The following is a 25,636-nucleotide window of genomic DNA, read 5'->3' as shown; positions in this document are numbered from 1 at the left end:
CAATTAAATTCTAACTAATAACTCTACTGCAAACATTCATAAGTCAATTGAATGAAGATCAATCAAGCTAAAACAATCTAAAACCTAAATTTATTCAACCAAGAAAACACCTGAAAACAATTGCGCTTGTGTGTATGCGCAATTGTTGCGCTGACGACGCGCGCGAAGACAAACAAACTCACTTCCTCAAAGCTGCTGCTCATGTGACTTCAGCACAGCACTGCGAGTATGTCTGCCCTGTGCCTCACCATCTTCTGTGCTGTAATATGTTGTTCCTTGACAGAAAAGCCAAAAAATGTCTCATCTCCAAACATTATCATCATGCTCATGGATGACGTAAGTGTTTTCTGTGTTTTTTGTGTGTGCTTACACGTGTGTTTTACCTTTCTGGTGTGAGTATGAACTCTTCAGTCTTTCCCTCCTCTTTTCAGATGGGTTGGGGGGACTTGGGGGTGTTTGGCCAGCCCTCTAAAGAAACCCCCAACCTGGATGCCATGGCTGCAGAGGGGATGCTACTTCCAAATTTCTACACTGCGAACCCCCTCTGTTCCCCGTGTGAGTCAGCTGAAAATGTTGTGGTACAGAACTCGAACCAGCAGTTCCTGTTTTGCAAGATGCTAAAATAATTTCTGTCTCTCATAGCAGCTGCAACCTTCCTTTTCTATACGTGTTTTTAATGTCTTTTATTGTCACATCACGAAAATGCTCTAATAACATGCTGCTCTGCATTCAGGCGCCATTCACTAGTATTTAAATATTTAAACCCTGAGCAAATTGGTTCAATTTCTTTCAAAAACATGGCAAAAAAGGCAAAGAGCAACTTGATGACGAATGTCCTGCAAAGTGCAAGAAATTAGTGGTTTAGGAAATTATTATTTTATGAAAATTACTATAAATATACATTTTAAATTGTTTTACAGAATCATGATGATTATTAAGCATTTCTTTTCTTTTCATTTATTTATTTTTACTTTCATGGTTTTTTATTGTTGTCCTTTTTTGTTTGCTAATTTTCTTGTACTTTTTATAATTTTACTTTTTTTTAAATTTCTTGCTAGTTTCTGGGTAATTTCTTGTTATTGCTATGCGTTTATATATATATATATGTGTGTGTGTGTGTGTGTGTGTGTGTGTGTGTGTTTATTTTTACTTTCTTGTCTTTGTTGTTAGTTTTTTTTTGTATGCTAATTTCTATTTTTTTTCACTTTTTTTCAATTTTCTAGCTTATTTTGGGGTAATTTCTTGTTAAGCTACTCATTGCTTTATTCCCATGTCTTTGAAAGTTATCAAGCCATTTACCCAGGTTTCAAATGGTTTAATGTAGCCTAAACTTAATACAGTGGACCCACCACAGAACCACACTTGTTATTTGTTTTAATTAAGCTTGCACCTCCCCTTACTCAAACACAACATACAAAACAAAGTACAGTTTGTTCCAATAATTCTGTGCAGCAAAGCGGGTATTGTCATGTCATGGTAGCAAGAAACCTTTAAACTTAAGCTTTGTCATTTCATTGTTTTTGATAACTTAAAAGAATACTTTGCCCTTGAAATGACTATTTGTTAATTGCTTAGTAATACTGTGTTACCTTGAATTTGTGAAGAAAACTTTGGGTTTTTTTGTGCTTACCTCCAGGGAAAACATAGAATATAAGCATTCACTGATGATTCATGAGGGTCCATATTTAACATCAGCAGAAATGATATCAAAACATACATTTACAAACTCACACAAAACTAGAGCAGTATAATTCAAGTCTCATTTATTCAGTCATATGCTCAGTACTTTCCGAACACATGCGTTTATGCTAGAAAATTAACGCAAATCTTAGTATGGGATCTGGCATAGATAAGTCTCACTTTTAGTTCACTTTTAAATATTATGTTTAAGTGAAAATGTGTGTGTTTGTAAAGTACTGAGCACACGACTGGATTAGTTACTTGTTTAGTTCTTTGCACTGGATCATATTGCATTTATAATTTTGGAAGAGTTTGTAAACAGATGTTTTGATGTAATGTTGCTGTTGTTTAACATGGTTCCCAATCAGTCAGTAAATCAATATATTTGCCAATATTCATGGAGGCATAAGATAAGATAAGATAAGATAAAATAAGATAAGATAAGATAAAATAAGATAAGATGAGATAAGATAAGATAAGATAAGATAAGATAAGATAAGATAATCCTTTATTAGTCCCACAGTGGGGAAATTTACAGTGTAACAGCAGCTATGAGGTACAGGATAAAAAAAAGAACAATATAATAGTAAAAAAAAAAAAAAAAAAAATTAAAAATATTGAATAATAATAAACAAGGTGCAAAGTAAATAAGAAAACAAGGTGCAAAATAGCAACATAAAGTTACAAGGTGCCAACAACTCAACAGTCTAGAAAAAAAATAAAATAAAATATGTACAAACAATATATACACCAACTGCGCATGGAGGATAATTGGCATGCAAGGAGAAAAAGTTTTCTTTACTAATTCAAGGTAACACGGCAGGACAGACTGATTGACAAATGGTCATGTTGTGTTCCTTTCCATGTAAAATTCTATGTAATCGAAAAAGAGTTTGTGTGCATATTGTTCATGAAAAGTTATAAAACTCCTGTGGATGGACTCTAGAAATGCCAGGCAGTCAAGCTGAAAAGCTGCTTTTCTTCTTTTTGAATTGAAATGTGGAGGTTCAGGGTTTCACCTGACAGCGGTGATTAGAGTTCATTATTTAGCTGAATCACAGCCATTAAAAGCAGTTGGGTATAGCGAAGGGTATTGGTCTTGGCAGCTACAGAAAACAAATTCTGAAAAGCTGAAAGACTTCAGTGTACACATCAAAACTCAGATACATGCCAGAGCAATCCACATTTTCATTAACTATGACAATAACACAAATGTTATATTTGATTGAATTTAGTACTTTACGAGTTGGACAGATTAGTTTGTAATTTCTAATGAATGTGACATTTGTGCAAGGACAAAGAACAGAGCACATTTGACTGTTTGTTTTCCAATGAAACGCATGTGGAAGACCATTGCCCAGATATCCAGATAATGACCTCTCTTTCTGTAAATTTTAATAACAGCCAGAGCTGCACTTCTCACCGGGAGGCTGCCTGTCAGGAACGGTTTCTACACCACAAATGGCCACGCCAGGAACGGTACACTCTCAGTATATCCTTACTGTGCAAATTAGCCAGCTGCAAATGATTTCTTGCAGGTTTTCTCATTACTTAGTCTGCAATGTACAGTTTGCAATAAAGTCATGGAAAGTTTTGTGCACTAAATTTTGACCCTTTTTTATAGCATACACACCACAGGAGATAGTGGGAGGAATCTCTAAGGATGAGATTTTAATACCCCAGATGCTGAAGAAAAAGGGCTATGTCAGCAAGATAGTTGGCAAGTGGTGAGCTCTTTATCTTTCTGTAATCCAGGTTTTTAGAGGTTTCTGAAGTTTTAGAGGTTATGTTAATGATGAAAGGTGATGGTGGCTGTGAATTAAATCTGTGGAATACGCTCCATGCATAATACAGTAAAGTATAGAGTAAATTTGCATGTTGTAGCCAAATTATTATACGTAACATTTCTGATGATTATTTTACACAGTGTACAATAATTTTACTTAATTTTCAATACTTTATGTTTGAACGTATTTTTCCTGAAGGTATCCATTCATGTACATTCGTTTCTTTGTGGTACAAAAATCTTCCTTTTGTTTTAGCTCTGCAAAAATGCACTTAAACATGACTACTTATTTTAAAGGAGCAGTGATGGCAGATTTGGTGGTGGTGGGGGGTGGGGGTGGGGGGGTAGTGTCATCTAGTGATGAGGATTACAGATTGCAACCAGGTGAAACTCCTCCCGGTGAGAATTGCTTCATTGTTAATCATTCAGGAGTTTTTTTCTCAAGAGCCAAATTGCCCACAGAGGTCCCTTCCTCTCCAAAACAAACAGACCAGGTCACTAAAACGGGAGAAAACACTGACAAAGTAGTTTAACGTTACAAATCAGTGTTTCTCAGATGCTGTTCGGCCTGTCTGCAATCAGCACCTCATATTTTTTTCTGATCCTTACATGCAAGAGAAATAAACCATTCCAGAGATTAAAAAAAACAAAAAAACCAACAAACCAGTCTCACATTACAAATCTATGTTTCTCCAACACGGTTCAAGACATTGCAGACGGGCTTTTAGCCTAGCACCTTCTAATGTGTGTTCACCTTTTTTCTCTGATGACTTAAGATCCAGATGTTAGGAGTGTTTTTACTGGGAGCTGAATTGTCCGCAGAGGCCTCTTCCTCGCCAAACAAATAGACCAGGTGATTTGAACTAGTTTAAAGACACTGAATAATAATTTTTGCAAAGAGGTTGCTGACGCAAAGAAAACAAATTGTTGTGTAATATTTCTGCCAATATATCACCTTAAATCCTACACACCGGACCTTAAAAGATCTTCACAATATTGCCACCAAACACTAAACGTTTATGTGATAGACTATGTACCTGTCTCAAAGTTTGAAGGCTCTGCAAAAGCTGTTTTACATACTGTAGTGAAATGAATAGAAACCAGTGAGAGCTTAGACGTAGTAGCTACAATCAGACACCAAAATAAGTAGCACGAGTATATTTGATTTGTAGTCTAAATTTAAACATGCAGAATGATCCCTTAGTCACGTTGATCAGACAGTGTTTGAGTGCACTTTGTTTGTCACTACAGGCATCTGGGCCACAGACAGCAGTACCTGCCTCTGGAGAGTGGTTTTGATGAATGGTTTGGTGCGCCAAACTGCCACTTTGGCCCCTACAACAGCAGCATCAGACCCAACATCCCTGTCTACAACAACTCTGAGATGCTTGGCAGGTAGTATCACACCCGAGCACTCAGATATACATAACAGCAGACAGAAAGAGAGGCTGAAAATCTATAAAAATCTTCTTTCCCCCGTGACTCAGTGGAATGGTTTGGCTGGCTGCTCCTCTGGATGAGTTGAGTGTCTCCCCTCCTCTTCCTTCTCTGTACCAGCTGTGCTTGTGTATTCCATTTTCCGCCCATTTGTTTTCCCCAAAACAGCCATATGTGTATTCAGGGTCATTGGAACTGGCAGCCGGGCGTGTTTTTCGCTTAGCCGTGGGTTTAATCAGCACTGCATACCTGGGCCCTGGACAGACATATGTACACACACACATAGACACATGTGCACACAGACACACACAAGCCCTCAAGAGACGGCAGGTTGCGTTGGCTATGTGCGAGGACACCTGGAGGAAGTGAAGCGTAAGAAAGAGAGATGCCTGTCACTGCTTCTCTGCTCGCCGTGCCACGCTTCAGCAACACCTCATAACAGTTCCCTCTGCTCAGCTCTGCTGAGACTTCCCAAATATGTCTTTCACCAACATCTCCTGCAAACACAAGAGGGAAATTTGCCTCCATTGTCTTAATGATATTGTCCGCGGCAGTTTTGGTCAATTTAAAAGGAGATTGAAAAGCCCAGACAAAACAATCAGGTCGTTGTGATAGAATTGTTTTGTGCGGTTGAATAAGCAGAGGAGAAATGGTACGGTGCGGCCTCAGCAGGTATTCAGATGGGATGATGGTTAACAAATAATGAGTGTTTATTTAATGATTCATGTCAACCCACTTATTTTCCAGATACTACGAGGAGTTTAAGATTGACAGGATGACCGGAGAGTCCAACCTCACAAAGATGTACTTGCTGGTAAGTTAAAGGGATAGTTCGGATTTTTTTCAAATGGGGTTGTGTGGCGTGCTTAGCCATGGTCGGTGTTTTACATACAGTAGACACCGTCGGCACGCCTCCCGTTTGGAGAAGCAGGCTGAAGTCTGACTCAGAAGCTAAGCAGTCTACTGCTGTGTAGGGCTCAGCAACAAAGCTCCTGTGTTCAGTAATGTTAAATCACAATTTTTTTTTTTCAATGCAGTCTGGCTTTGAAGAGAGCGATATAACAGATTTATTTTACCATTGGATATCACTGTCTGAACTTAATGAGAAGCAGTGAAAATATTCTAAATATTGTGTACATTTGGCTAAAATTCGTTCTGCTGCTGAGCCCTCCACAGCAGTACATCGTTTAGCTTCCGTGTCCGACTCCAGCCTGCTTGCTGATTGACATCTACAGTACGTAATACACTGTATATGGATACGTACCCCATGCAACCCCGCTTTAAAAAAAACTGAACTATCTCTTTAAGGCTCATCTGTCCTTACTGAGATGATACAACCCGTTCAGTGGAGCAGCTAAACCAATTTATAGAATTAATAAAAATTTATAGAATTTATAAAACTTTGTTGTCTTTTTAGAGTGGAAAATAGTCTTTGGATCACCAAAACGTTTAAGCACAGAAGCACAGATCATCTATTTAACAAATTAAAAGCACAATTAAAGCCTGATTTTGGCCTGTGATCATTACTGTGCTATTCACAAGCAGAAGGGGATTGTTGACTCTTGCACACGCTCGTCTTGATTATCTCTGCTGCCTACGTCAGTCCCTCCCATTCACTTCCTATAGGGATCAAAAGCAGCATGCAGAGACACACTGCATGCTTAAGAGGTATACTTTGTCATCTCAAGGAGAAGATGCATCCATCAAGTAGTGCTTTGTAAAGCTCATATTAGCGCGTCTTATGGAGCTACATTGGTTTCAGTAGCGTTTTTATTAATGTGACTGATTGTTTGGAAAATGCAAAGGCAAAACGACAAAGTAAGAAAGAGTTATTTGGTTTATATTGACTGCAGTATTGTGAATCAAGCTACAGTAAGTCATTTGACAGTGTTGTAACTCTCTCTGTCACCTCTACAGGAAGGTCTTGACTTTATACAGCGGCAGACTGAAGCCCAGCGACCCTTCTTCCTCTACTGGGCAGCAGACGCCACTCATGCCCCTGTCTATGCCTCCAAACGCTTCCTAGGGAAGAGCCAGCGAGGCCGGTACATTATATCATACCTCACTGACTCTCAGCAGATGCATAAGGTTATACATGAATGTGTTTCTCGGATCAAAGCTGTAATCCTCTGTTGTCTGTAGGTATGGTGATGCAGTGATGGAGCTGGACTACAGTATCGGTCAGATCTTGTCATTGCTGCGGAGTCTGGGTATTGACAGTAATACCTTTGTCTTCTTCACCTCAGACAACGGCGCGGCTTTGACATCCGGCCCAAAAGAAAGTAGGTACTCAACTGAAATGTTCAGACACATTCACACAGTTTTTATGCCTCTGCACGGGCCATAGCTGAGGCCGGAGGCATTATGTTTTAGGTTATCCGTCCATCTGTTCGTTCTTTCTCGTGAATGCAGTATCTCACACCTTGAAGGAACAAATTTAGCAAAAACGTCCTCTTGGACTCAAGGATAAACTGATTAGATTTTGGTGATCAAAGGTCATTCTTGTGAACGCCAATATCTCAAGATGGCCTTGAGGGAGTTACCTCAAATGTGGCACAAACATCCACTTGGTTTAAAAAAAAAAAAAATGAACTAATTAGAAATTGGTGGTTGAAGTTCAAAGGTTACGGTTACCTCAAGAAACATGTTTTCGGCTTTAACTCAACAATCCAAACTCTGATTATAACAAAATTTCAACCAAATGGCTGTTAGGATGAAATGATAAAGTGCAGACATTTTATATCCAAAAGGTGAAAGGTCAACTTCACTTTGACATTTTTTTGGCTGTTATTTAACGTCATATATCAGGAAAATAAGGAGAGACATTTGGTCAGATACTGATTTGGTAACACTAATCTTGGGTTTTCACCATGAAACTGTGCTGATTGTAAAGATCGTCTGCCCTGCCGGGTGGGAGTTGTGTTTGAAGTATCCACGTTTTCACAGACATGGATGTAAACTGTAAGTGCAACTTGAGTGGTACACAGAGGCACACAACCTCACGGTGGTGATTCTAGTTTCTGTGTGAAACTGAATTGGTGCTTTTTTTTTATCTAAGACACATTTTGTATCTGCTTTATGTGTGTGTGATTTGATACATGGATACATGTGTTTTTGTGCTTCTGATACTTAAGGCGGGAGCAACGGGCCATTCCTCTGCGGGAAGGAGACCACCTTTGAAGGAGGCATGAGGGAGCCTGCCATTGCCTGGTGGCCTGGACACATCAAAGGAGGCATGGTGAGAATAGCCCCATGATTTAAAGCGTTTACCAAATAAAGCCTCCAAAAAAAATCCAAGACGATCATTCACTTAATCCCTACATCTTCTCTAGAGACTAGACTTAGTACCAGGATCCAGAGCCAGTTTTTCCTCTTCCAAGCATTGTTGCTGCTCCCTAATGTTCTGCCTATCAACAGGTACCAGCAGCTGAAATGTTCTCTGTGCAGCTACAGGCGATGCAGAGGACTGTAACGCAGGGTTGAGAGTAAAGGAATAATTACTTCACTAATCCTCTCTTTTGAACGATTGTTGCTTTTTGTTTCATTTGTGTATCATTTACCACTTTACACGCGCTCGCTCTGACCCATCGGCGCCGTCACCAGTTAATCTCGACTGTGTTCAACTTCTATCAAGTGATTGAACTCCAGAAACAGTGGAGATAAACCGTGTGATTGCAGCCACGAAGCGTGTGGGCGCTTTTTTTCCACTGTTTCCTCAAATATTTTTTGGCTGGAATTAATGCTCCAAACTCTCTCTTTCCTCCCTCCCCCTCCCCAATTTAACCCCCCACCCACACCGTGATCCTCTAAGCCTGTGCGTTCTGCAAATGACTTTTAATTGTATTAGGGGCAGCTGTGACACGGGGCTGTGACGCAGAGGGATTTGGTGGAGGAGCGAGCGGAGGCTGCAGTCTGCAGTAAGCCTTGCCCCTGGCTCATCTCACAGGGGTGTGCTGGGGCCTGATAGCACAGCAGAGTAGCGAGGGAGAGGGGGATTGGGAGCGTCTTAAGCGGCTAATCTGTTTGTGTGTTTGCTGAGGTTGGATTGAGCCGTAATGAGGACTTCAGTATCTGAATATGCCAGGCGTTCAGGATAAAGGAACGAGAGGGAGGAGGGAGGGGGGGTTCAGGGAAGGAAGCAAGGAAGAAGTAAAAGAGGTGGCTGCTGTAGAAAAGAGAAAAGGAGGAGTGCTAAAGACGCTGGCACTGCCACACTGCCAGGAACAGTGTTGTGTTTGCAGGGCTTTGCTGCACCTGTGCCACTTTATAATTGACCAATATGTCTTTATATGCATGTGCAAGAGAGTAGAACATGTCTGTACAATCTTTGTTTGAACCTACTTGCCTGCACATATGCTTTTGTATGTATGTTGGATTAGCTGTATGTGCGACAGAAGAATGTGCAAGAAAGTTGTTTCTTGACTAGTGGAATACACACAGAGGTAAATATAACATTACAAACACCTATGTGTGTGTTTGCATTTGCATTCACAGGCATAGCTTTTTGGGATGTGCAGGGTACAGATCCCCGCTCAATGTTTAGAACATGTGCATGTGTTGCCCCACATTAAAAGAAATTCCCATTTGAAACTGATGCAGAAAAGGCACAATCAGGGACATAAAAATTTACCGGAATGCCGGAAACTAGGTGTTTGACGCTTAAAGGACTAGTGTGTAAAATTTAGACGGGTGGCATCTAGCGGTGAGGATTGCCAATTAGACCCCGCTGAAACTTTTCTCTGTTAGAATTTCATCTGTTCGTAGCTCAGTAGGTTTTTTACCAGCTGGATTATCCACAGAGATCTCTAATAAGACAGTTTCACATTAGAAATCAGTGTTTCTCAGACGCTGTATGGCTCATCAGAGATGGGCAGCTGGCCTAGCACATGCTAATGTGTGCTCACCGTTTTTCTCTGATAAGTTAAGATTCAGTTATTAAGGAGGTTATTATAAGGAGCTGAATTATCTGCAGGGATTTCTTTTTTTCAAACAAACAAACCCAATGATTTTAACTGGTAAAAACACTGAATAAAGCAATTTACCATAAAAAAAAGTGTTTTTCCAACACTGCTTGTCGCAGAGAGGCTGCTCAAAGGGCACCATCTAGAGCCAGTGTTTGGTTTGTCCAGTCTGGGCTACTGTAGAAACATGGCGGTGCAATGGCAGACTGCACGGACAAAAAAACATTCTTATTATATTATATTCCGTTTTTTAAATTCATCCCTAAATCCTTCACACTGGACCTTTAATATTTCCTTGGGTAGAACCCCCTGCCTCCTGCATTTCACATGTCCCCCCCCCAATATTAAAACCAAATCTATGCCCTTGTTTGTTCTCACACCCCTCGGCTGTAAAAATGAGGGTCAGTAGATCCTCCCTGAAGCTCTCTTGGGTTGTGATGACAAAGCTGCTTTGTTGGAGCTGCTGCTCTACAGCTCTGGATTTATCACTCTGGGAGGGAGGACAGAGCAGGCACAGGGTTGCCCCCCTCTCTTGTTTTGTTGTCTTCTGAAATCTCTGTTGATCTGTGTATTGAAAAGTCCATAAGCTCAAATGCTGGAGACAACAAATAGCCATGCAAGCCTTTGTTAAAGGGAGATTTCAGCAGGTTCATTGTGCAACTGAGAGCAGATTCATCTTTACAGTGTCAAGAGGAAACAAGTTTTTTGGGGGGGATTGGCGATAGGAAGACCACCAAAAAGGACCTAGTAGTGATTTAACTTGACATGTCTGAACAGAAATCGTCAGTCACTCATATTTAGGAGGATGGAGGGAGGTGTACTGGAATGAAGGAGCATGGCCGGTCTGAAGCAGGTGCACATTCAGCATTCTCGCAGTGCCTGAGGGCGGCGAGGGGGGCCAGGGTGATGAGGGGTGGTGGCTGCAGGAACAAAAATGGAGAGGCGGGTGGGTTGTCGGCCCCACAACGTTGTCGAGCGTCCCAATTCCTTTTGTTGTGTTTTATCAGGCAGCAGACACATAGGCAGAGTAGCAGAGACGGGGATAGAAGCGCTGCCTCCTCAGATAACCAACATCACCACTCACGACACAGACAGAAACGAGAGACAGAGAGTGTGACGTTAATAGAGAGTGATGAGTCAGTCAAAAAAAGAGGAAAGAACAAAGGGTGAAGAAAGAATGAAGTTCAGTGTTGACTGCAAACGAGGGCAGAGCTAATAAAGGAAGGAAATAAAAAGATGGGGACTCATGAGATAAGTTTCTCTGTCAGAGAAGTGTGAGCCTAAAGGTTTTTGGTCATGCAAGTTATTACCAACTAAATGTCACTTTTGCTTCTTCTTGTGTCCTTTTGTCCTGTCCTGTTTAATGGTTTGTGTGTTTCTGTGTGAGGGAGACTTTAAAAAAAAAAGAAAAATGAAGTAAAGGGCTAAATCTGTGTGTGTGTGTGTGTGTGTGTGAGAGAGAGAGAGAGAGAGAGAGAGAGAAAGATTGTGTGAGAGAGAGAGAGAGTCTGGATGTGCAGATAGATCATGGAATGCATTGCAAAGCCTTTTCTGCGGCTGGTTCTGTGGATACAGAAGAAAGAGGGAATTCATTTCAGTGCTAAGGAGCTTGTGTGTGTGTGTGTGTGTGTGTGTGTGTGTGTGTGTGTGTGTGTGTGTGTGTCTGTATCTGTATGTGTGCTGGCTGCCGATAGGAGCACAGCGGCACATGGTGGTGCAGCTGCAGAGGCCTGATAGCGCTATCTGATTGTGAGCGTGCTGTCTCCCTCTAAGGCTCGCTCAGGAGAGAATGGAACGGAAGATCAAGGATGACAACGAAAAAATGTCATTTTATCTGAAAATAGTTCAAAGTTTATAAATAAAATAAAGCTTTTCAGTGGGACTGGGAGAAGGAGATAAAACACCAGCTCGCTCCAGCTCCAGCCGCCTGCTTGCCCGGGCCTTGTCCTCTTCCTACTTTCTCTGCTTTTTCTTCGCTCCTCCTTTTTCCTTTTCCTTCCCAAAAAAACTAATTTAGAAAGAGAAGCATTTTGGAGGCTTTATAATAAACCTGCAAGCAGAGATTAGAGAGGAGACTGAAGAAATGCATCTCTTTCCTACATGTGTACGCACAACAACACACGCAAGCATCCTATCATGACTGTGCATTCTTACCTTGTATACGGTCATGAAGAAAGCCCAGTGCAAAAGAGCAGGCTTGTGGTGTTCCTGGAGCATAAAACTGTTCATTCTTGGATTGATAACTTGTAATTGTTTGTCACTAATGGCAGAAACAAATGATCAAGGGACAGTTAGAGGGCAATTCTTATAAATGAACGAGAAACCATGACCAGTTTATTGATGGTAAAAAGAATAGCACATTAGCACTGAGTAATGTTTTTGTGTGTGTGTGTGTGTGTGTGTGTGTGTGTGTGTGTGCATGTGTGAGAGAGAGAGAGAGTGTGAGTGATTTTTGTCCTTGAGAGGACACTTGGCTCGTCCTAACTTCTTCGAAAGTCTTCACTTTTTCTGTTCCTGACTCACAGGTTGTGTGAAATGGCTCCCTGTAGGTATTGATTATAGTTTTTTGTTTGCTTGTTTGTTTTCTTTATCCTTTTCCAGGTTAATTTCCAGTTGGCCAGTGTGATGGATCTATTCACCACTAGTCTGGCTCTGGCCGGCATCAGCCCTCCCGCTGGCACAGTCCTGGATGGACTGGACCTGACGCCTGTCCTGCTAAACCGCTCAAACACACTCATAGACAGGCAAGTACAGCATATGTGGCCTGTGGGATACAGATCTCCTTTATACTGTATTTTATAATGCTTTTTAGAGGAATTAGTGTTGATTTTTTTCATGCAAGAGGTAAATGGCCTTTCTGGTCTTTTGACCAAGTGCTTTAACACTATTTGTCACATTCACACACAAAGCAGGTGACAAAGGCTGCCGTCACCTGCTACTCAGTTAAATTTTCACATTTGATTCAAGTTCCATTAAAATTTGGGGTTTAGTGTCTTGCCCAAGGATTCCTTGACATGTAGACTGAAGGAGTCAGGGATCGAACTGCCGATTTCTCTGATTAATGTGCAGCCTTCTCTACCTCCTGAGCTACAGCCGGCGCAAACAAGGCAGCGTTTTTAACCATACTACTACCATGGTACTTTGACTAAAATATCTCACTAACTATGGAAAGTATCATAATGGAGTTTTGTACATGCTTTCCCCATCAGGATGAAGGGAATCAACTTTGGTGATCATATTTCCATCCCTTTTTCCTCTAGTGCTATCATCTGGTCAAAACTGTATTTTGTCCGACACTTTGGCTTACCTGCAAAACTAATTACATTCCCATCGACCTCAGCACTACTTTGTGCTAAATGCATGATAATATTCTACCCTAAAATGGCGAATTTGATAAACTTTAACCTGATACCCGATGTTGGCATTGTCACTGTGAGCACACTGATGTTAGCATTTTTCTCAAAACGCAACTGTGTCTATGAACAGCCCCATAGGGCCGCTTACATGGCTGCAGATTTTTTCTGTTGATGTCTCATGTAAGTGAAGAGAATTTAAAATTTGTGGTTTTTAGGGCATTAGAAAGATTACTTTCCTTCATTAGAAGAAAATGTAAGAATGGGTGGAAACAGAAGTTCCTTACTTGGTTCAAATTCGTCTTTAAGGAAACAAATCTGAGCGTTACTTTTCCCTCTTCTCGTCCTCAACAGGCCGATCTTCTATTATCGTGGGAATGAGCTGATGGCTGTGAGGCTCGGACAATACAAGGCACACTACTGGACCTGGAGCAACTCACTGGAAGAGTTTCAAAACGTAAGATTCCCTTTTAACATAGCAACTCTGTGCCGCCATCTCTGTTTCCTCAGTTCCTGATTTGCAGTGCCACATCCTCCCTCTTTGTCTCTCCTAATCTCACTCAAACACACAAACACTTTCTCTGTTGGTGTTATCTTGAAAATGGCTCATCAGTTGACTGCTGTGTACATCAGAGCGTAATGAATATTAATGACGAACCCCCCACATCAGCGAACTTACATCATTCATCAACCAGTTGACTTGTTTGTTCTGACTCCAGTGGAGATTTTCTTCCTCTGCATTTACATACCGACGTTCCCCGCTGTAGACTTGTTCTTTTGGCACCACGGAGCTCAAAGGGAAGAAAGAAAGGCAGATGCCAGCAGTGTCTCTCGGTCGTAATTACATCAACTCAGTGCTGATTAAATGTATCGGGAGAAAAGTGAAATGTGACACTTGAGAAGCGGGATAGTGCGGTTCTTCTTTCTATCCCCTGTCCGTAAAAACATGTCCTCCTGTCCTCCCATCATGGTTCTGCTTTTCCTGTGATCCAGTTTGTTTTATGCCCCATCGGTCGCTTAAATTGCTCTCTCCTTCAGGGCCGCTGAATCAATAGCAGCCTCCTTTATCAGCTCATGTGAACTGAAGTGGAACTTCACAAATAATGGCGTCTGATTGCCTGCGAGTTGCCTATCGATTGGTGTGTGTGTGTTCATGAGAGAGAGAGAAAGGATGAGCATGTACATGTCTGTCCTGCATGTGTTTCATGGAGAGACTGTTGAGCTCTTTTGAGGGAGCGAGAGTCAAATTCCCAACATGCTTTGTGTCAGTACGGTTGAATCCTTAAACTGTCTGTCTCATGTAACACAACTACATTTTATAAACATGAAAAAAGTATACATACTTTTTGAGCCGTTTCACAGAGTCAGACCATGCATGAAATATTTGGAAAATAAGCCTTAGAAGGAAAACATTTTTAAGGTCCTTGTTTAGGCCACTTCTTGCAAGAATAACATGGATTACTGATGATTTCAAAATTATCTGTACCTTTAAAACCTTAAAAATATAAGCTTCACTTGTCTGCAGCAGAAATACACCATCAAACGCCCTTTTTTCACTGACATAAAAATCATGTTTTCTCGCTTGCTCTTCAGCTCTGGTAATACTTTAAAATATAATTTATTTTTTCTTGGCCCATGGTAAGAAAATAAACAAGGGAAGATGTGTGTCTGTGAAGAAGAACAAAATTACAGGTTAATAGCTGGGAGACGTATCGCTCTGTCCTGGCTGTGTTCATGCAGCTCAGCCATGAGGAAAATGAGAAATTTCACAGGCTTAAATGGCTCTCATCAAACTCTCTGGAGGCAGTGTGGTGATGTTAATATTGCGAAATATAGTTTGTCGTGACTGTGGCTCCTTTGTATCTGGATTGCTGAGTAACTTGTGATACAGTAGGAGCTCTACGGCAGGTGTGATAGCTTTTTTTAACTGTGTCGAATGCCTCAAGGTGATGAATGTAACCTGAAAAAAGACTTGTTTCACAGTCACCTGTTAGTCATATGCTGGTTTCTATTTCTTCATCAATTGTCTTGCAGAAAATGACAAAAGAGACTCTTGAGCTGGATTGGACCTCATGATATTAACACACTTACACTTGCTAAACTGCATCTGGTTCACTGACTTTATGGCAAAAGGTGAGAGCAAACATTGCAGCAGTTTTAAGCATATTAAGCCTTCCTGGAACCGATCAACTTCTGGCGAATGGTCCACAGATCATAACAGAACATAATTGGAGGCCAACATTACTGTATGTAAGATCCTGTTGCATACTTCTTTTTAAAGCTACATAGGTAATATAAGACAACACACGGTATCCATGTTACCAGCCATGTCAGCACAGCTTGCAAGAAAGAGGCTAAATAATGCTCCAAATTTAGGCAAAATTTTGGTGAGGGGACCACCGGCATAGATATTTTTAAAGCGTCCGTTTTAGGTCCGGACACACCAATCTGTCATAAGAGAACTAGTGGCAACGAAAGCCGCCTGCTGCGTTGCCTCACGTTGCCATGTCTTGGCCAAAAAGTTGCACATGAACACATCGAAGTGATGGCCAACTATGTTCTTCACCTGCATGAGGGGAAAAACCTCTCAGCAGACGTGATCGTCTGTAAGCATCATTTAAAAAGGGCAAACAGAAGACCATCATGATGTTAGCTAGCCTGTTAGCACAGTAACAACACAACACAGTGATGAAAGAATAAAGCATATTTAAGAGCTCAACAGCTAAAGAAAAACAATTTCAGCTTCTATAACAAGTTTGTCTTGACGTCACTCGCTCTTCACATGTGCTGAGCCGATCTGCCAATCAAAGTGATTTTATTCGCTGACGGGCTCTGCCGCTGCTGCAGCCGCCGGTTGAATATGCTGAATCAGCTGGGGAAAAAAAACGACTATCGGCTTGTTGTGTCAGGGCCTTTGAACTTTCACCTTAAGATATCTGAATGACAATGGGTTTTAAGACTTTTTCCTTACAAAATGAAGCTGTGTATTTGTTTTTGGAAGGAAGGGACAACCAGGGGAACTCAAAATGTCAACTGAACTGGTATTAGTGTATGCACATCAGATAACTGTTCATTAACTGTGAAATCCAAACCAAAGTATATCAGTATGTGATTCTTTAACTCTCATATTGACATAGTTTTCAACTAGCTTATAAACCTAAACAGCATTGAATGTCTGAATTTAGCCTCAGTTTTTGGTTTTGGTGTCCCACCCCAAGATTTTCAGTAGCCCCATCTGGCCATCCCTGTAAAAAAAAATTCTACTGCAAAGTACATATGTTTACAGTAGAAATAGTTTTAAATATTTAGCTCGATCTATACAAAGTGATTGTTCTCCTTTCAATACATACACTTTTTTGGATTAATATACATGCCAAATCTTTCCTTTTCCAAAATCCATCCTGCCACTGCTGGATTCTCCTGCACCTTATCTTGCAATAAAACTGCTCTGCTCCAGTTTGAAAGCAGCCCACTTGTATCCATAGCATTAATGTCAGGAGAGATACGGAGTTATTGCTGTTATGTCTTTGGTATAAGAGACCGAGCCAGAGAGATGCACACAGCAGGCCTTTCTGGCTGCTCCTCTGGGATGAGTTTTTTTTTCCTCTTCTTCATTCTTTTCTGCATTTCTAAGCTTTTGGCTTCAAAAGACAGGACAAGTCTGGATCAGAGGAGGTTCTGCAGGGCGGGGGGTATCTATCCTTCTCACATGCTCTCTTTCTCTCTCTTCTATATGTATTTTTGAGGCACTCCGTTGAGCGATCTCAGAGGGGGGCAGCAACAGTGCCTTACAGATGAATGCTTTCTCGATATTAGTTGTGCTCATCAAAAAGTGTGTGTGTGTGTGTGTGTGTGTGTGTGTGTGTGTGTATGTATTGAAGGAGGGGGCAGAGCTCCAGGGGGCTCTGGAGGAGTGAGTGTGACTCAATCAGGCTGTGATCACTGCCAGGCTCACGGGAATGGAGTCAGGGAGCAGGAGCGAAGGCGTGGAGAGATGAAGGGGGGAGGCAGCACATGGAAGAAAAGTCCAATATTTTGCCAGTGATTTCAACCCCTTCATGATGTACTAACAGTAGCTGCATAAACAACACAACAGATTGGAAGACAATATGCATATAGGCTACACTACAATGAGATTAAGCACTGAGCTCAGAGTAGCAGGTGGCTGCAAGCATAAACATCCAGATCTTTTTAGCTGAGTTCATTGTAGCTTTTTTTTTTATTGCACATGACAAAACACACAGAAATGTCCTTGTTTACACATGTTTCAACTAGAACTGGTACTGGAAATAGATGACTAAAAATGATCAAATGCTGGACACACACCTTTGCAGGAAAAAACAGAAAGTTGAAAAGTCATTAGAGAGAAGAAATAATATCAAGAATTGTTAAGAAATGGGATGTAAAGATCTTTTTTTCTTTGTTTTTAGGTTTGTGGTCCATAAAGAGAATAATATTTTTTTTTATTTGTTGCATGTGGGACTTACTTCAAATATTGTGTTGTGTTGCTCTGTAGAGATAGACTGAGGTTTTGCAGCCAAATAGGGCAGCAAGTGGTTTGCAGTCTTAATCCAGCATACAAGCAGAAGACAGGGCCGTGACATAAATAAGAACCAATCTGGAGATTTCCTTTAAATGAAAATATATTAGAATCAATATGTATCTGTTCTTGTAAAAACACACAAAAAAGGTTTGTGTCTTTCTGTGTGATTTCTCTTCCAGGGCATCAACTTCTGTCCAGGTCAAGAGGTCCCGGGTGTGACTACTCACGAGCAGAAAGAGCACACACTGCAGCCTCTCATTTTCCACCTGGGCCGCGATCCCGGGGAAAAGTTCCCCATCAGGTTAGTTCCCTGAAAATTTCAATTCTGCTTACAGCTGATTTCCAGTCAGGGAGAGAGGTGAAGAAAGAGGAAAGAATGAGAAAGGGAGGAGAGTGAAGTCAACCAGGAACAAGTGAAGAGATGCTGGGAAATGAAGAGAATAGGAAAGCAGTTTGCCTGCTGGTAGCACAGACGGTGTATAAGATCAATGCTGATTCAGTGGCATGAAGAAGAAGGCGTTGGATTGATCCGCTCAGCCAGAGCTCGCCTGATTACACCCTTCTCTTTGTGATTGCAAACAGCTCCTTAAAGATCACTATCTGGCCCTCAACCCTCCGGTGCACCGCTACAGGTTAAAATTGCAAGATAAATTGTTCATGTCTAAATTGAGAGCGAGTGCTGTTTAATGGAGTTTTGTGTGTCGTTGCTCAGAGGAGAGTTAAGAATCAGGGAAAAGAGAGTGACACCAGAGGACACAGACAGTCAAAGCTGAAATAAGATTATTACTAAATGAAACTGGATATATGCTGTGTTTTTCAAATGTAATTTCATTTTTTAAACTTTGTTTCGTGTACCGCTGTGTGATTTAACAAATGTTGGTATTTAATTCAAACTCCTGGTGTACGAAGAAATCGTCTGTAATGTAAGGCCAAAGCTCACTATGTATGTGCTCACACTGTGCGTTCAAAATAGACAATAAAAAACAGTTGGTTGGCCCCTGTGGACCTTTCTGGCTTTTGACAACTGTAAAAAGAAAAAAATTATTTGAAAGCTGCGAGGCAGGTAGATGTTTGTTTGCTAGCGGAGGTCTGTCAGAACTAAAAATATTACCAGCCAGCTGAAAATTAGCAGCTATTTCCTGCCAGTATTTCTCTTGTTTAGGAAACACCAAACAAGCACGTATGTTGTTGCTACAGTTTGACCGACCTGGTCTCCATCATTTCTGAACACATGTTTGCTTCTTTGCACTGGCACAGTGAGAAAGAGGGCACTGACCTATGGGAATCAACTCTTGATTCTGCTCCAGCTGCCTGACAATCAGAATTTCGGACATCAGGTGGGAGCGATTTATCGGGCCATGAACGATGCTGCTCCTTTCTGTACACTGCATGGTAAACTACAAATATAAAGCAGAAATTTGGTTTGACTCTAAAATGATTTGTGCAGCTCAAAAATCGAGTCAGAACCGGGCTGAAATCGTACAACATATGTCCAGGTTAAGGGTGCAAAGCTAGATGAGCATCGTTTTTAGTGTGGACTGTCAATGCAGAATATTTATGTGATCATTTAGAAAAAAAATGACGCAAGCTGAAGGCATGATTAATACATAAAGATCAAAGAATTCCTTTGATGAGAGAATATTCCTTTTTACTCATAGTGTTTATTTCAGCTCCCTCCTCCCATAAAACCTCCCCAGACTGACCTTTCGTTTCTCCCTTCTGCAACTCTGCCTCTCGCATTCTGCTCCAGCCTCATCTCCTCTTTGCCTCCTGCTCCAACTGCTTTCAGTTCTGGAGTGAGATTGGATGATAAAACATTAATGTTGTTTTTCAATTGCCCACCTTTTAGCCCTGCTATTCACTTGGAAGAATAAAAAAAAAAGCAAAAACCAATCAATACTCAGCCATGTGTTGTGCTGAGAGCTAGATGTGCACACGAACCAAAAATGCACACAGATTTTTCACCTCTGCAGAGAAGGGTCATTGTGTCGGCCTGCAGGGTCAAACCCCCTCTTCACTGTTCCTCTCTCCAATCTAATCAACACTATTCACTCCCCTACCTTTCCAAACTTTTCTCTTACCTTTTGCCTTGTTACTTCTCACCTACTGCTGTACACCTCAGCTCACTTCTCACCACTCAGCTGCTGTCCCTCCGATCCACTGGGACCGTCTCTTCCATCCTAGTTAAGTGTGTGTGTACACATGTGTATGTGTGCGTTTTGTCCGTGTGCTCCTCGGTCCCCCAGCTGGACTCGCTGCCTGGCCATCATTAATCTCTGTCTGCACCTAAAGAGCCACTTAAGATGATGTAGGGCCTGTCTGCACACATACCTTCACTACTGTCGCAGGATGTGATATAGCAAAGAGGACACACACACACATACACACACACACACACACACACACTCAATCCTCAGTCCGGAGCACTCACCGAGGAAAACAGTGAATATTAAAATTACGCAACCTAGAAGAGAATGTGGGATTACCAATATGTTAGTTTTTAATTGTTTTTCTTGTGTCTTATAACTGATTTGATTTGAGTTTAGGGGATGGCAAGGCAGGTGTGGGTGGTCTCCTTGTCCAGAATCTACCTAACTCAGTGAGTCTGGATCCCCTTTAGATTCTTTCACTGCATCTTTGCTTCCTTCAGGCTTCCCAAGGTCCTGAAAAACCTGGAAAAGTCATGCAATTTCACAATCACATTTTCCAGGCCTGGAAAAGAAATAACACCAGTTAAAATCATGGAAAGTTTTAGAAAAATAATGGAAATGTGTTGTGTGTAATAAATGAAGTTATATTAATGTAACATATCAGAAAATGTATTTCCTGCATCCAATGACGTTCGGTGGCTTTAATATGTGTCAACGTGTGACAATGTTGGAGTTGTTTTTGTTCATTTGTTCATCACGAACGTTTCTCAGTTTTCTCCCTGTGTTCTGTCTCACCCTTTATGTTTGCCCACTGGGCATGTCAGAAAATTTTTTAAGCACTTTTGGCTTCAGAGGAGCACACAACTTTAAATGGCTGTATTTTGTATTTACCACTGATATTTTAAGAAAACGAAACAGCATTTTTTTTCTTTTTCCCCAAAAATCCACACAGCTTATCACAGCCAAAAACTGTTAAAAAAAATAGTCCTTGAATACATCATATGGGACACTGAAATTATGTTTGAATACTGCTGTAATTTTGTATGTTTAAAAAACGCTGAGCACGTGGGGCATGAAAAAAATATTTTGGGTCCTTGAAAAATCATGGAAAGATTTGAAATTCCATCCATGAAAATGTGTGGGAACCCTGTTCCTTCCACTTTGCCCTCAATCTCGGTGACCCACCGCCCCGAGGTTAACACATCCTACTTTCACGCCACCTACCTCAGCTCACGTCCCCAGAGCCCACGGTCATCCAGAGTGTAGTCCCAGCCCCAACACTGCAGGCAGCCCTGCACAGTCTGGCCTCATCTGCTGCCTGCCACCGAGCTCTTGTGTCCCCAATCAATAGTCCTTACTGAAGTGCTCAATTTCCACCGGGGTGGAGACGGAGGTGGAGGGGAGGGGAAGGCAGGACAGATGTATTTGATTGTCTCCTCAATTCCCCCACCTTCTGCCACTGTGTGGTTGTTTGTGTGTGTGTGTGCTCCAGCAATAGTGTTATGAATCAGTAATCAGAGTGGTGACACACCTGAGCAATGCCCCCATCCCCCTTGGGTGCCATACATTATAAATCAAAAGACTGCATTTGCATACAGCCTGCTTATTATTCCAGATTTTGCCTCTCCACCAGTAAGCTAAGGGTTATAATCATGATAATGAGCAGTGCTGACTGTGGGCTTTTTATTATTTGTTTGCAGAGAGGGTATAAACAAATGATATTATTAGTTTTTGATTTAGAGGTCTGCAGTCTGAGATTTTCGGTGCATAGACAAAACAACAGAAAACTTAATGTCGAGTTTCCTAGTGTGCTTCGCTTGCAGACTTTGTATGGAGGAGTTGAATACTTGTAGCAGTCTGATAAATCTCCCTTACATTTACTTTTATTAAGTTGCTTCATCACTTATCACAAAATGAATCGCAACAATCAGTAGCGGGCACAGATAGGAGGGGAATGAAATATCCCTCCTGCTGATCGAGATCGGGCGAAAGCAGAATTCGCGATTTTAGATAGCTGAAGCAATTTAATCTGAATGTCTGATTTTTAACCGAAGGGAGTTATCCAGTTTTTTTTCACTATAAGGCGGGGTCAAAATGCGTACACAGTTAGCCTGTGACGAATGCGGTGGCACACCAGGAGAGAGACTAATTGCAGTCAGTGCACTACCAGTCGAGTAATTGTAGGGGAAAGTAAAGGCTGAGACTATCGAGGAAAGGAGCAGGTGCTGGCTGATGGAGGAAGCATTGCTGCCCTGTGGGAGATCTAAGAGGGAGGGTAGGTGTGAGCTGGACAGGGCCTGGGGTTATTACTCTAATTGACACTTCACCTCACACACATGCACATGTTCCCTGGGGGCCAATCAGAGGGCTGGGTTTGCAGTGGAGGGAGGATGGAAGGCTGGCACAGGTGCTGCCGGCGAGTGTATCAAGGGTGTAATTGCACTGCTGATATTTGTCTATCTGTGTGTCACGCCACCAGACGCCCACTCCCCCAACACACACACACACACACAGACGCGTGCACACACAGCCCATTAACCCTACAGGTCCTACTGAGAGCAGCGTTCCTTTGAAAGCCTTCGGGGCCCCTGTGTTTTACACACTGAATATAATAATGCACAGAGGTGCTCGGGCTCACTGGTGTCCAACAGCAGTAATTGAGAGACAGGGGATGGGATAGAGGTTACATAGTTCACCCTGCTGAGTGCGCTTTCCCATAGGGTGCCCAAGTGGACAGTGTGTGTGTGTGTGTGTGTGTGTGTGTGTGTGTGTGTGTGTGTGTGTGTGTGTGTGTGTGTGTGTGTGTGTGTGTTTGTTTATGCTTTTGTCATTGAAAGCTGCAGCATGTCCCCTCTTTGATGTAGTGATTTAAGCTTGGACTGGATACATGTGTGCAGTTTATTCATTACAATATTCCACAACAAACGGACAAAACCGAATAAGAAGAAAATCAGATCGTGTCTGTTGGTGTCGATGTGGATAAGCATTATAAACAAATATATATATGAGGAGACACTGATTTATTACATTTAAGCTTTGTCGTATTTTATTTATTTGCACATCCATGTCTATTGAAAATACAGTAGGAACTTAAAAAGTTTCAGCATTGTGCAGGAGAGGTTAGAAGTCAGAAAGGGTTTTTGAAAATAACTTCCTATTAAATAGCAATAATCCTAATTACAAAAAAGTGAAAAACAAAGATTGCATAATTGATCAAAGATTCAAGACTAAGTACTAATACAAAAGATTACAGATTACAAAAAGTTTAAATTTACAAGTTGAGATTCATTGCAAATGAATTAATGACGTGTTATGAATTTTAGCATTTTTTTTTTCAGATGTAAAAATAATGTAGATATTGATTGTAATGATGGAAATAGATTACATATACTTTATCAATAGACTGAGTTGTTGAAGCCATTGTAAATTAAACAGATCTCAAAATTAGGTGACTGACAGAAAAATAAATGGCTATTTTAAAATTTCAATTAATTGTCTTAATTATTTTTTCAAGCAAAAACATCACCAGAAACAACACCAAGCATCTGTTGCTTCGTTCTTCTAAAATGTAGGGGTTTGCTGCCTGTTGTTATGCGGGCTCATTGCAAACTGATTATCTTTGAGTTTTGGACTTTTGGTCAGCCAAAACAAGACATCTGAAGGTGTTGTCTTTGGAAAATTGTGATGGACATTTTCTTTACTAGTTTTTCTCATCTCATTTCGATTGGTATCCCCCCTGAAATTAGGCAGGTAATAGATATTGAACCTGGTTGTAACTTGCACCCTTAGTGACTGTTTGCATTGTGTGTTTGCAGTGTTTTGACTAAGGAGTACCAGGATGTGCTGCGCAGGATCTCTCCAGTTGTGGAGCAGCATAAGAAGACTCTGATACCTGGTATTCCCCAGCTCAACATGTGTGACGTTGCGGTGATGGTGAGATTTTCATAAAATATATATCCTGATCCACTTTATTGGTGAAATAGCAAAATTAAAAAAAAGTATATTGTGAAAACAGGCTTTGTCGTGTGTAGCAGGTAAGTCTTTTTCCACTGTATCCAGAGGCAGTGGACCAAAGCCAATTCAGTTTTCGCAGCAGATACTGGAATTTTCTTTGGGCCAGCAGCCTCAAAAATGGGCATGCCTAAACTTTATCTCTGTTATCTCTATCACATTTGTGCATCTGATAAATTAATACCAAAGAGGAATCGAACCAGCAGACTGTTCCACCTTTCATATTTATTGATTTCTCTCACTAACCAACTCCAGAATGTGTGTCATGTTTGATGGAGTCAGAAGTCTTCACTTTAATCTGGACCTTTACTCCTCTATCCTGTGGGAGTATTTAAAAGAGCTGGATTGAACAGTGACTCGTCGTTCTGCTGCTGTGGATTTATTTATGACACGACACTCCCCCCTTGTGGTGAAGAAAATAAACCCAATTTTAAGCACAGTTAGAATCAGAAATGTTTGGGCACTTTTCCTTTAACATAAAGTCTTAACCTGCTTCATCCTAATATGAATCTATTGACTTGTTATATCTTGTATCTCGGGTAATACATTATCCACAAATTGAACGGAAACTGAAATTTGATAAGTTTAAAGATAATATGCAGGACTTTCAGAGAAAAAAAAACTAAGAATTAATGTATAGGCTCAAACAAAATCCCTCTCACTTGTCACTTATGACCCTCTTTTCAGCAGAGGCTCTGCCTGTATTTGTTTGTTTCCCTCTTATTTTCTGGTCATTTATGGACATGTAATCTCTCAGCGCTCAGTTGAGGTCGGACTTAATAAAAAGGTAGTGACCTGGCATGTTCAGAAATGTTTAGAAATATAACGAGGCAAAACGCCAAACAAATTTTTTTTTTTTTTTTTTACTTTTTTTTTACAAGTAATTGCAAACAACTTTGCAATGTGAAACCTAGTCTGTAATATTACCACTCATCATGGAATGATTTATACAATATGGTATAATTACATGAACTAGCAATCCATAAAAGCTTTTTCATGTGACAAATGTTAAACATGATGGGTCGCGATATATTTAATAACACAGGGTACACGTTGTAGCCAGAGAAAAAAACTTGAATCAAAACCAGAGACAAATGACACAGGACAGGAGACCCTTGTGTCACATGATGGGACATAAAACAGTGATGCATCTTCCTGTTAATAACTAGTATCTCTTATAACAACATATTCTTGTGCTTACTGTTACGGCTGTTCTGTGTTACAGAATTGGGCCCCTGCAGGCTGTGAGAAGTTAGGAAAGTGTCTCAAAGTTCCCAAGTCTGAACCCTGGAAGTGTGACTGGCCGCACTGAGATGATGAGGAACCAAAACCTGAAGATGTGCCTTTCTACAGAACAACAGACAGTCTTATATTTTCTTCAAAGTTTTTTTTATTGAGATCTTTGTAAAATGGTTAACGCATAATGTCAAAGAAGACAACGCAAATTGGCAGAACAACATTACATTGATTATGCAAATAGCTTTTTAAAGCTGTGAATTTAATGGGCCGACAGATTTTACCTGCTCTGGAAAAACATCAAGAGTCAGACTCCTTTTAATGATGTAGAGCAGAAAGGGAAATGTATTTATTTTGATCTAATGTAATTAATTATGCCACGTTGGATTATTGGACTCAATCTGTATCATTCTTACATATATGCATACTGCACAAATGTGTGGTATGTAATAAAAATATTTTTATTATATCGTATCATG

At 40.9% G+C, this 25,636-nt stretch overlaps 1 protein-coding gene across 1 annotated transcript; it reads left to right on the top strand.

Moving 5' to 3' along the window:
• Positions 1-200: 200 nt before the first annotated feature.
• On the top strand, positions 201-25,624 carry galns (galactosamine (N-acetyl)-6-sulfatase). The gene is made up of 14 exons (XM_042493374.1): positions 201-336; positions 432-555; positions 3,085-3,159; positions 3,305-3,407; positions 4,718-4,861; positions 5,651-5,717; positions 6,821-6,948; positions 7,046-7,185; positions 8,038-8,141; positions 12,466-12,608; positions 13,572-13,674; positions 17,940-18,061; positions 23,726-23,843; positions 25,147-25,624. The coding sequence occupies exons 1-14, from the start codon at positions 229-231 to the stop codon at positions 25,231-25,233; spliced, it is 1,566 nt and encodes a 521-aa protein (XP_042349308.1). The 5' UTR covers positions 201-228; the 3' UTR covers positions 25,234-25,624.
• Positions 25,625-25,636: the final 12 nt, after the last annotated feature.

This window comes from Plectropomus leopardus, chromosome 1, assembly GCF_008729295.1.
Source record: "Plectropomus leopardus isolate mb chromosome 1, YSFRI_Pleo_2.0, whole genome shotgun sequence".
NCBI classification, from domain to species: Eukaryota; Metazoa; Chordata; class Actinopteri; order Perciformes; family Serranidae; genus Plectropomus; species Plectropomus leopardus.
The sequence above is the reverse complement of the archived record's forward strand: the minus strand, read 5'-3'. Positions and strand labels throughout refer to the sequence as shown.

Excerpts from the sequence above, each read along its gene's own strand:
- galns (XM_042493374.1), top strand. The coding sequence starts at position 229 with ATGTCTGCCCTGTGCCTCACCATCTTCTGTGCTGTAATATGTTGTTCC. Across the intron at positions 556-3,084 it reads GAACCCCCTCTGTTCCCCGT|CCAGAGCTGCACTTCTCACC; the intron begins GTGAGTCAGCTG and ends TTTTAATAACAG. Across the intron at positions 18,062-23,725 it reads GGGGAAAAGTTCCCCATCAG|TGTTTTGACTAAGGAGTACC; the intron begins GTTAGTTCCCTG and ends GTGTGTTTGCAG.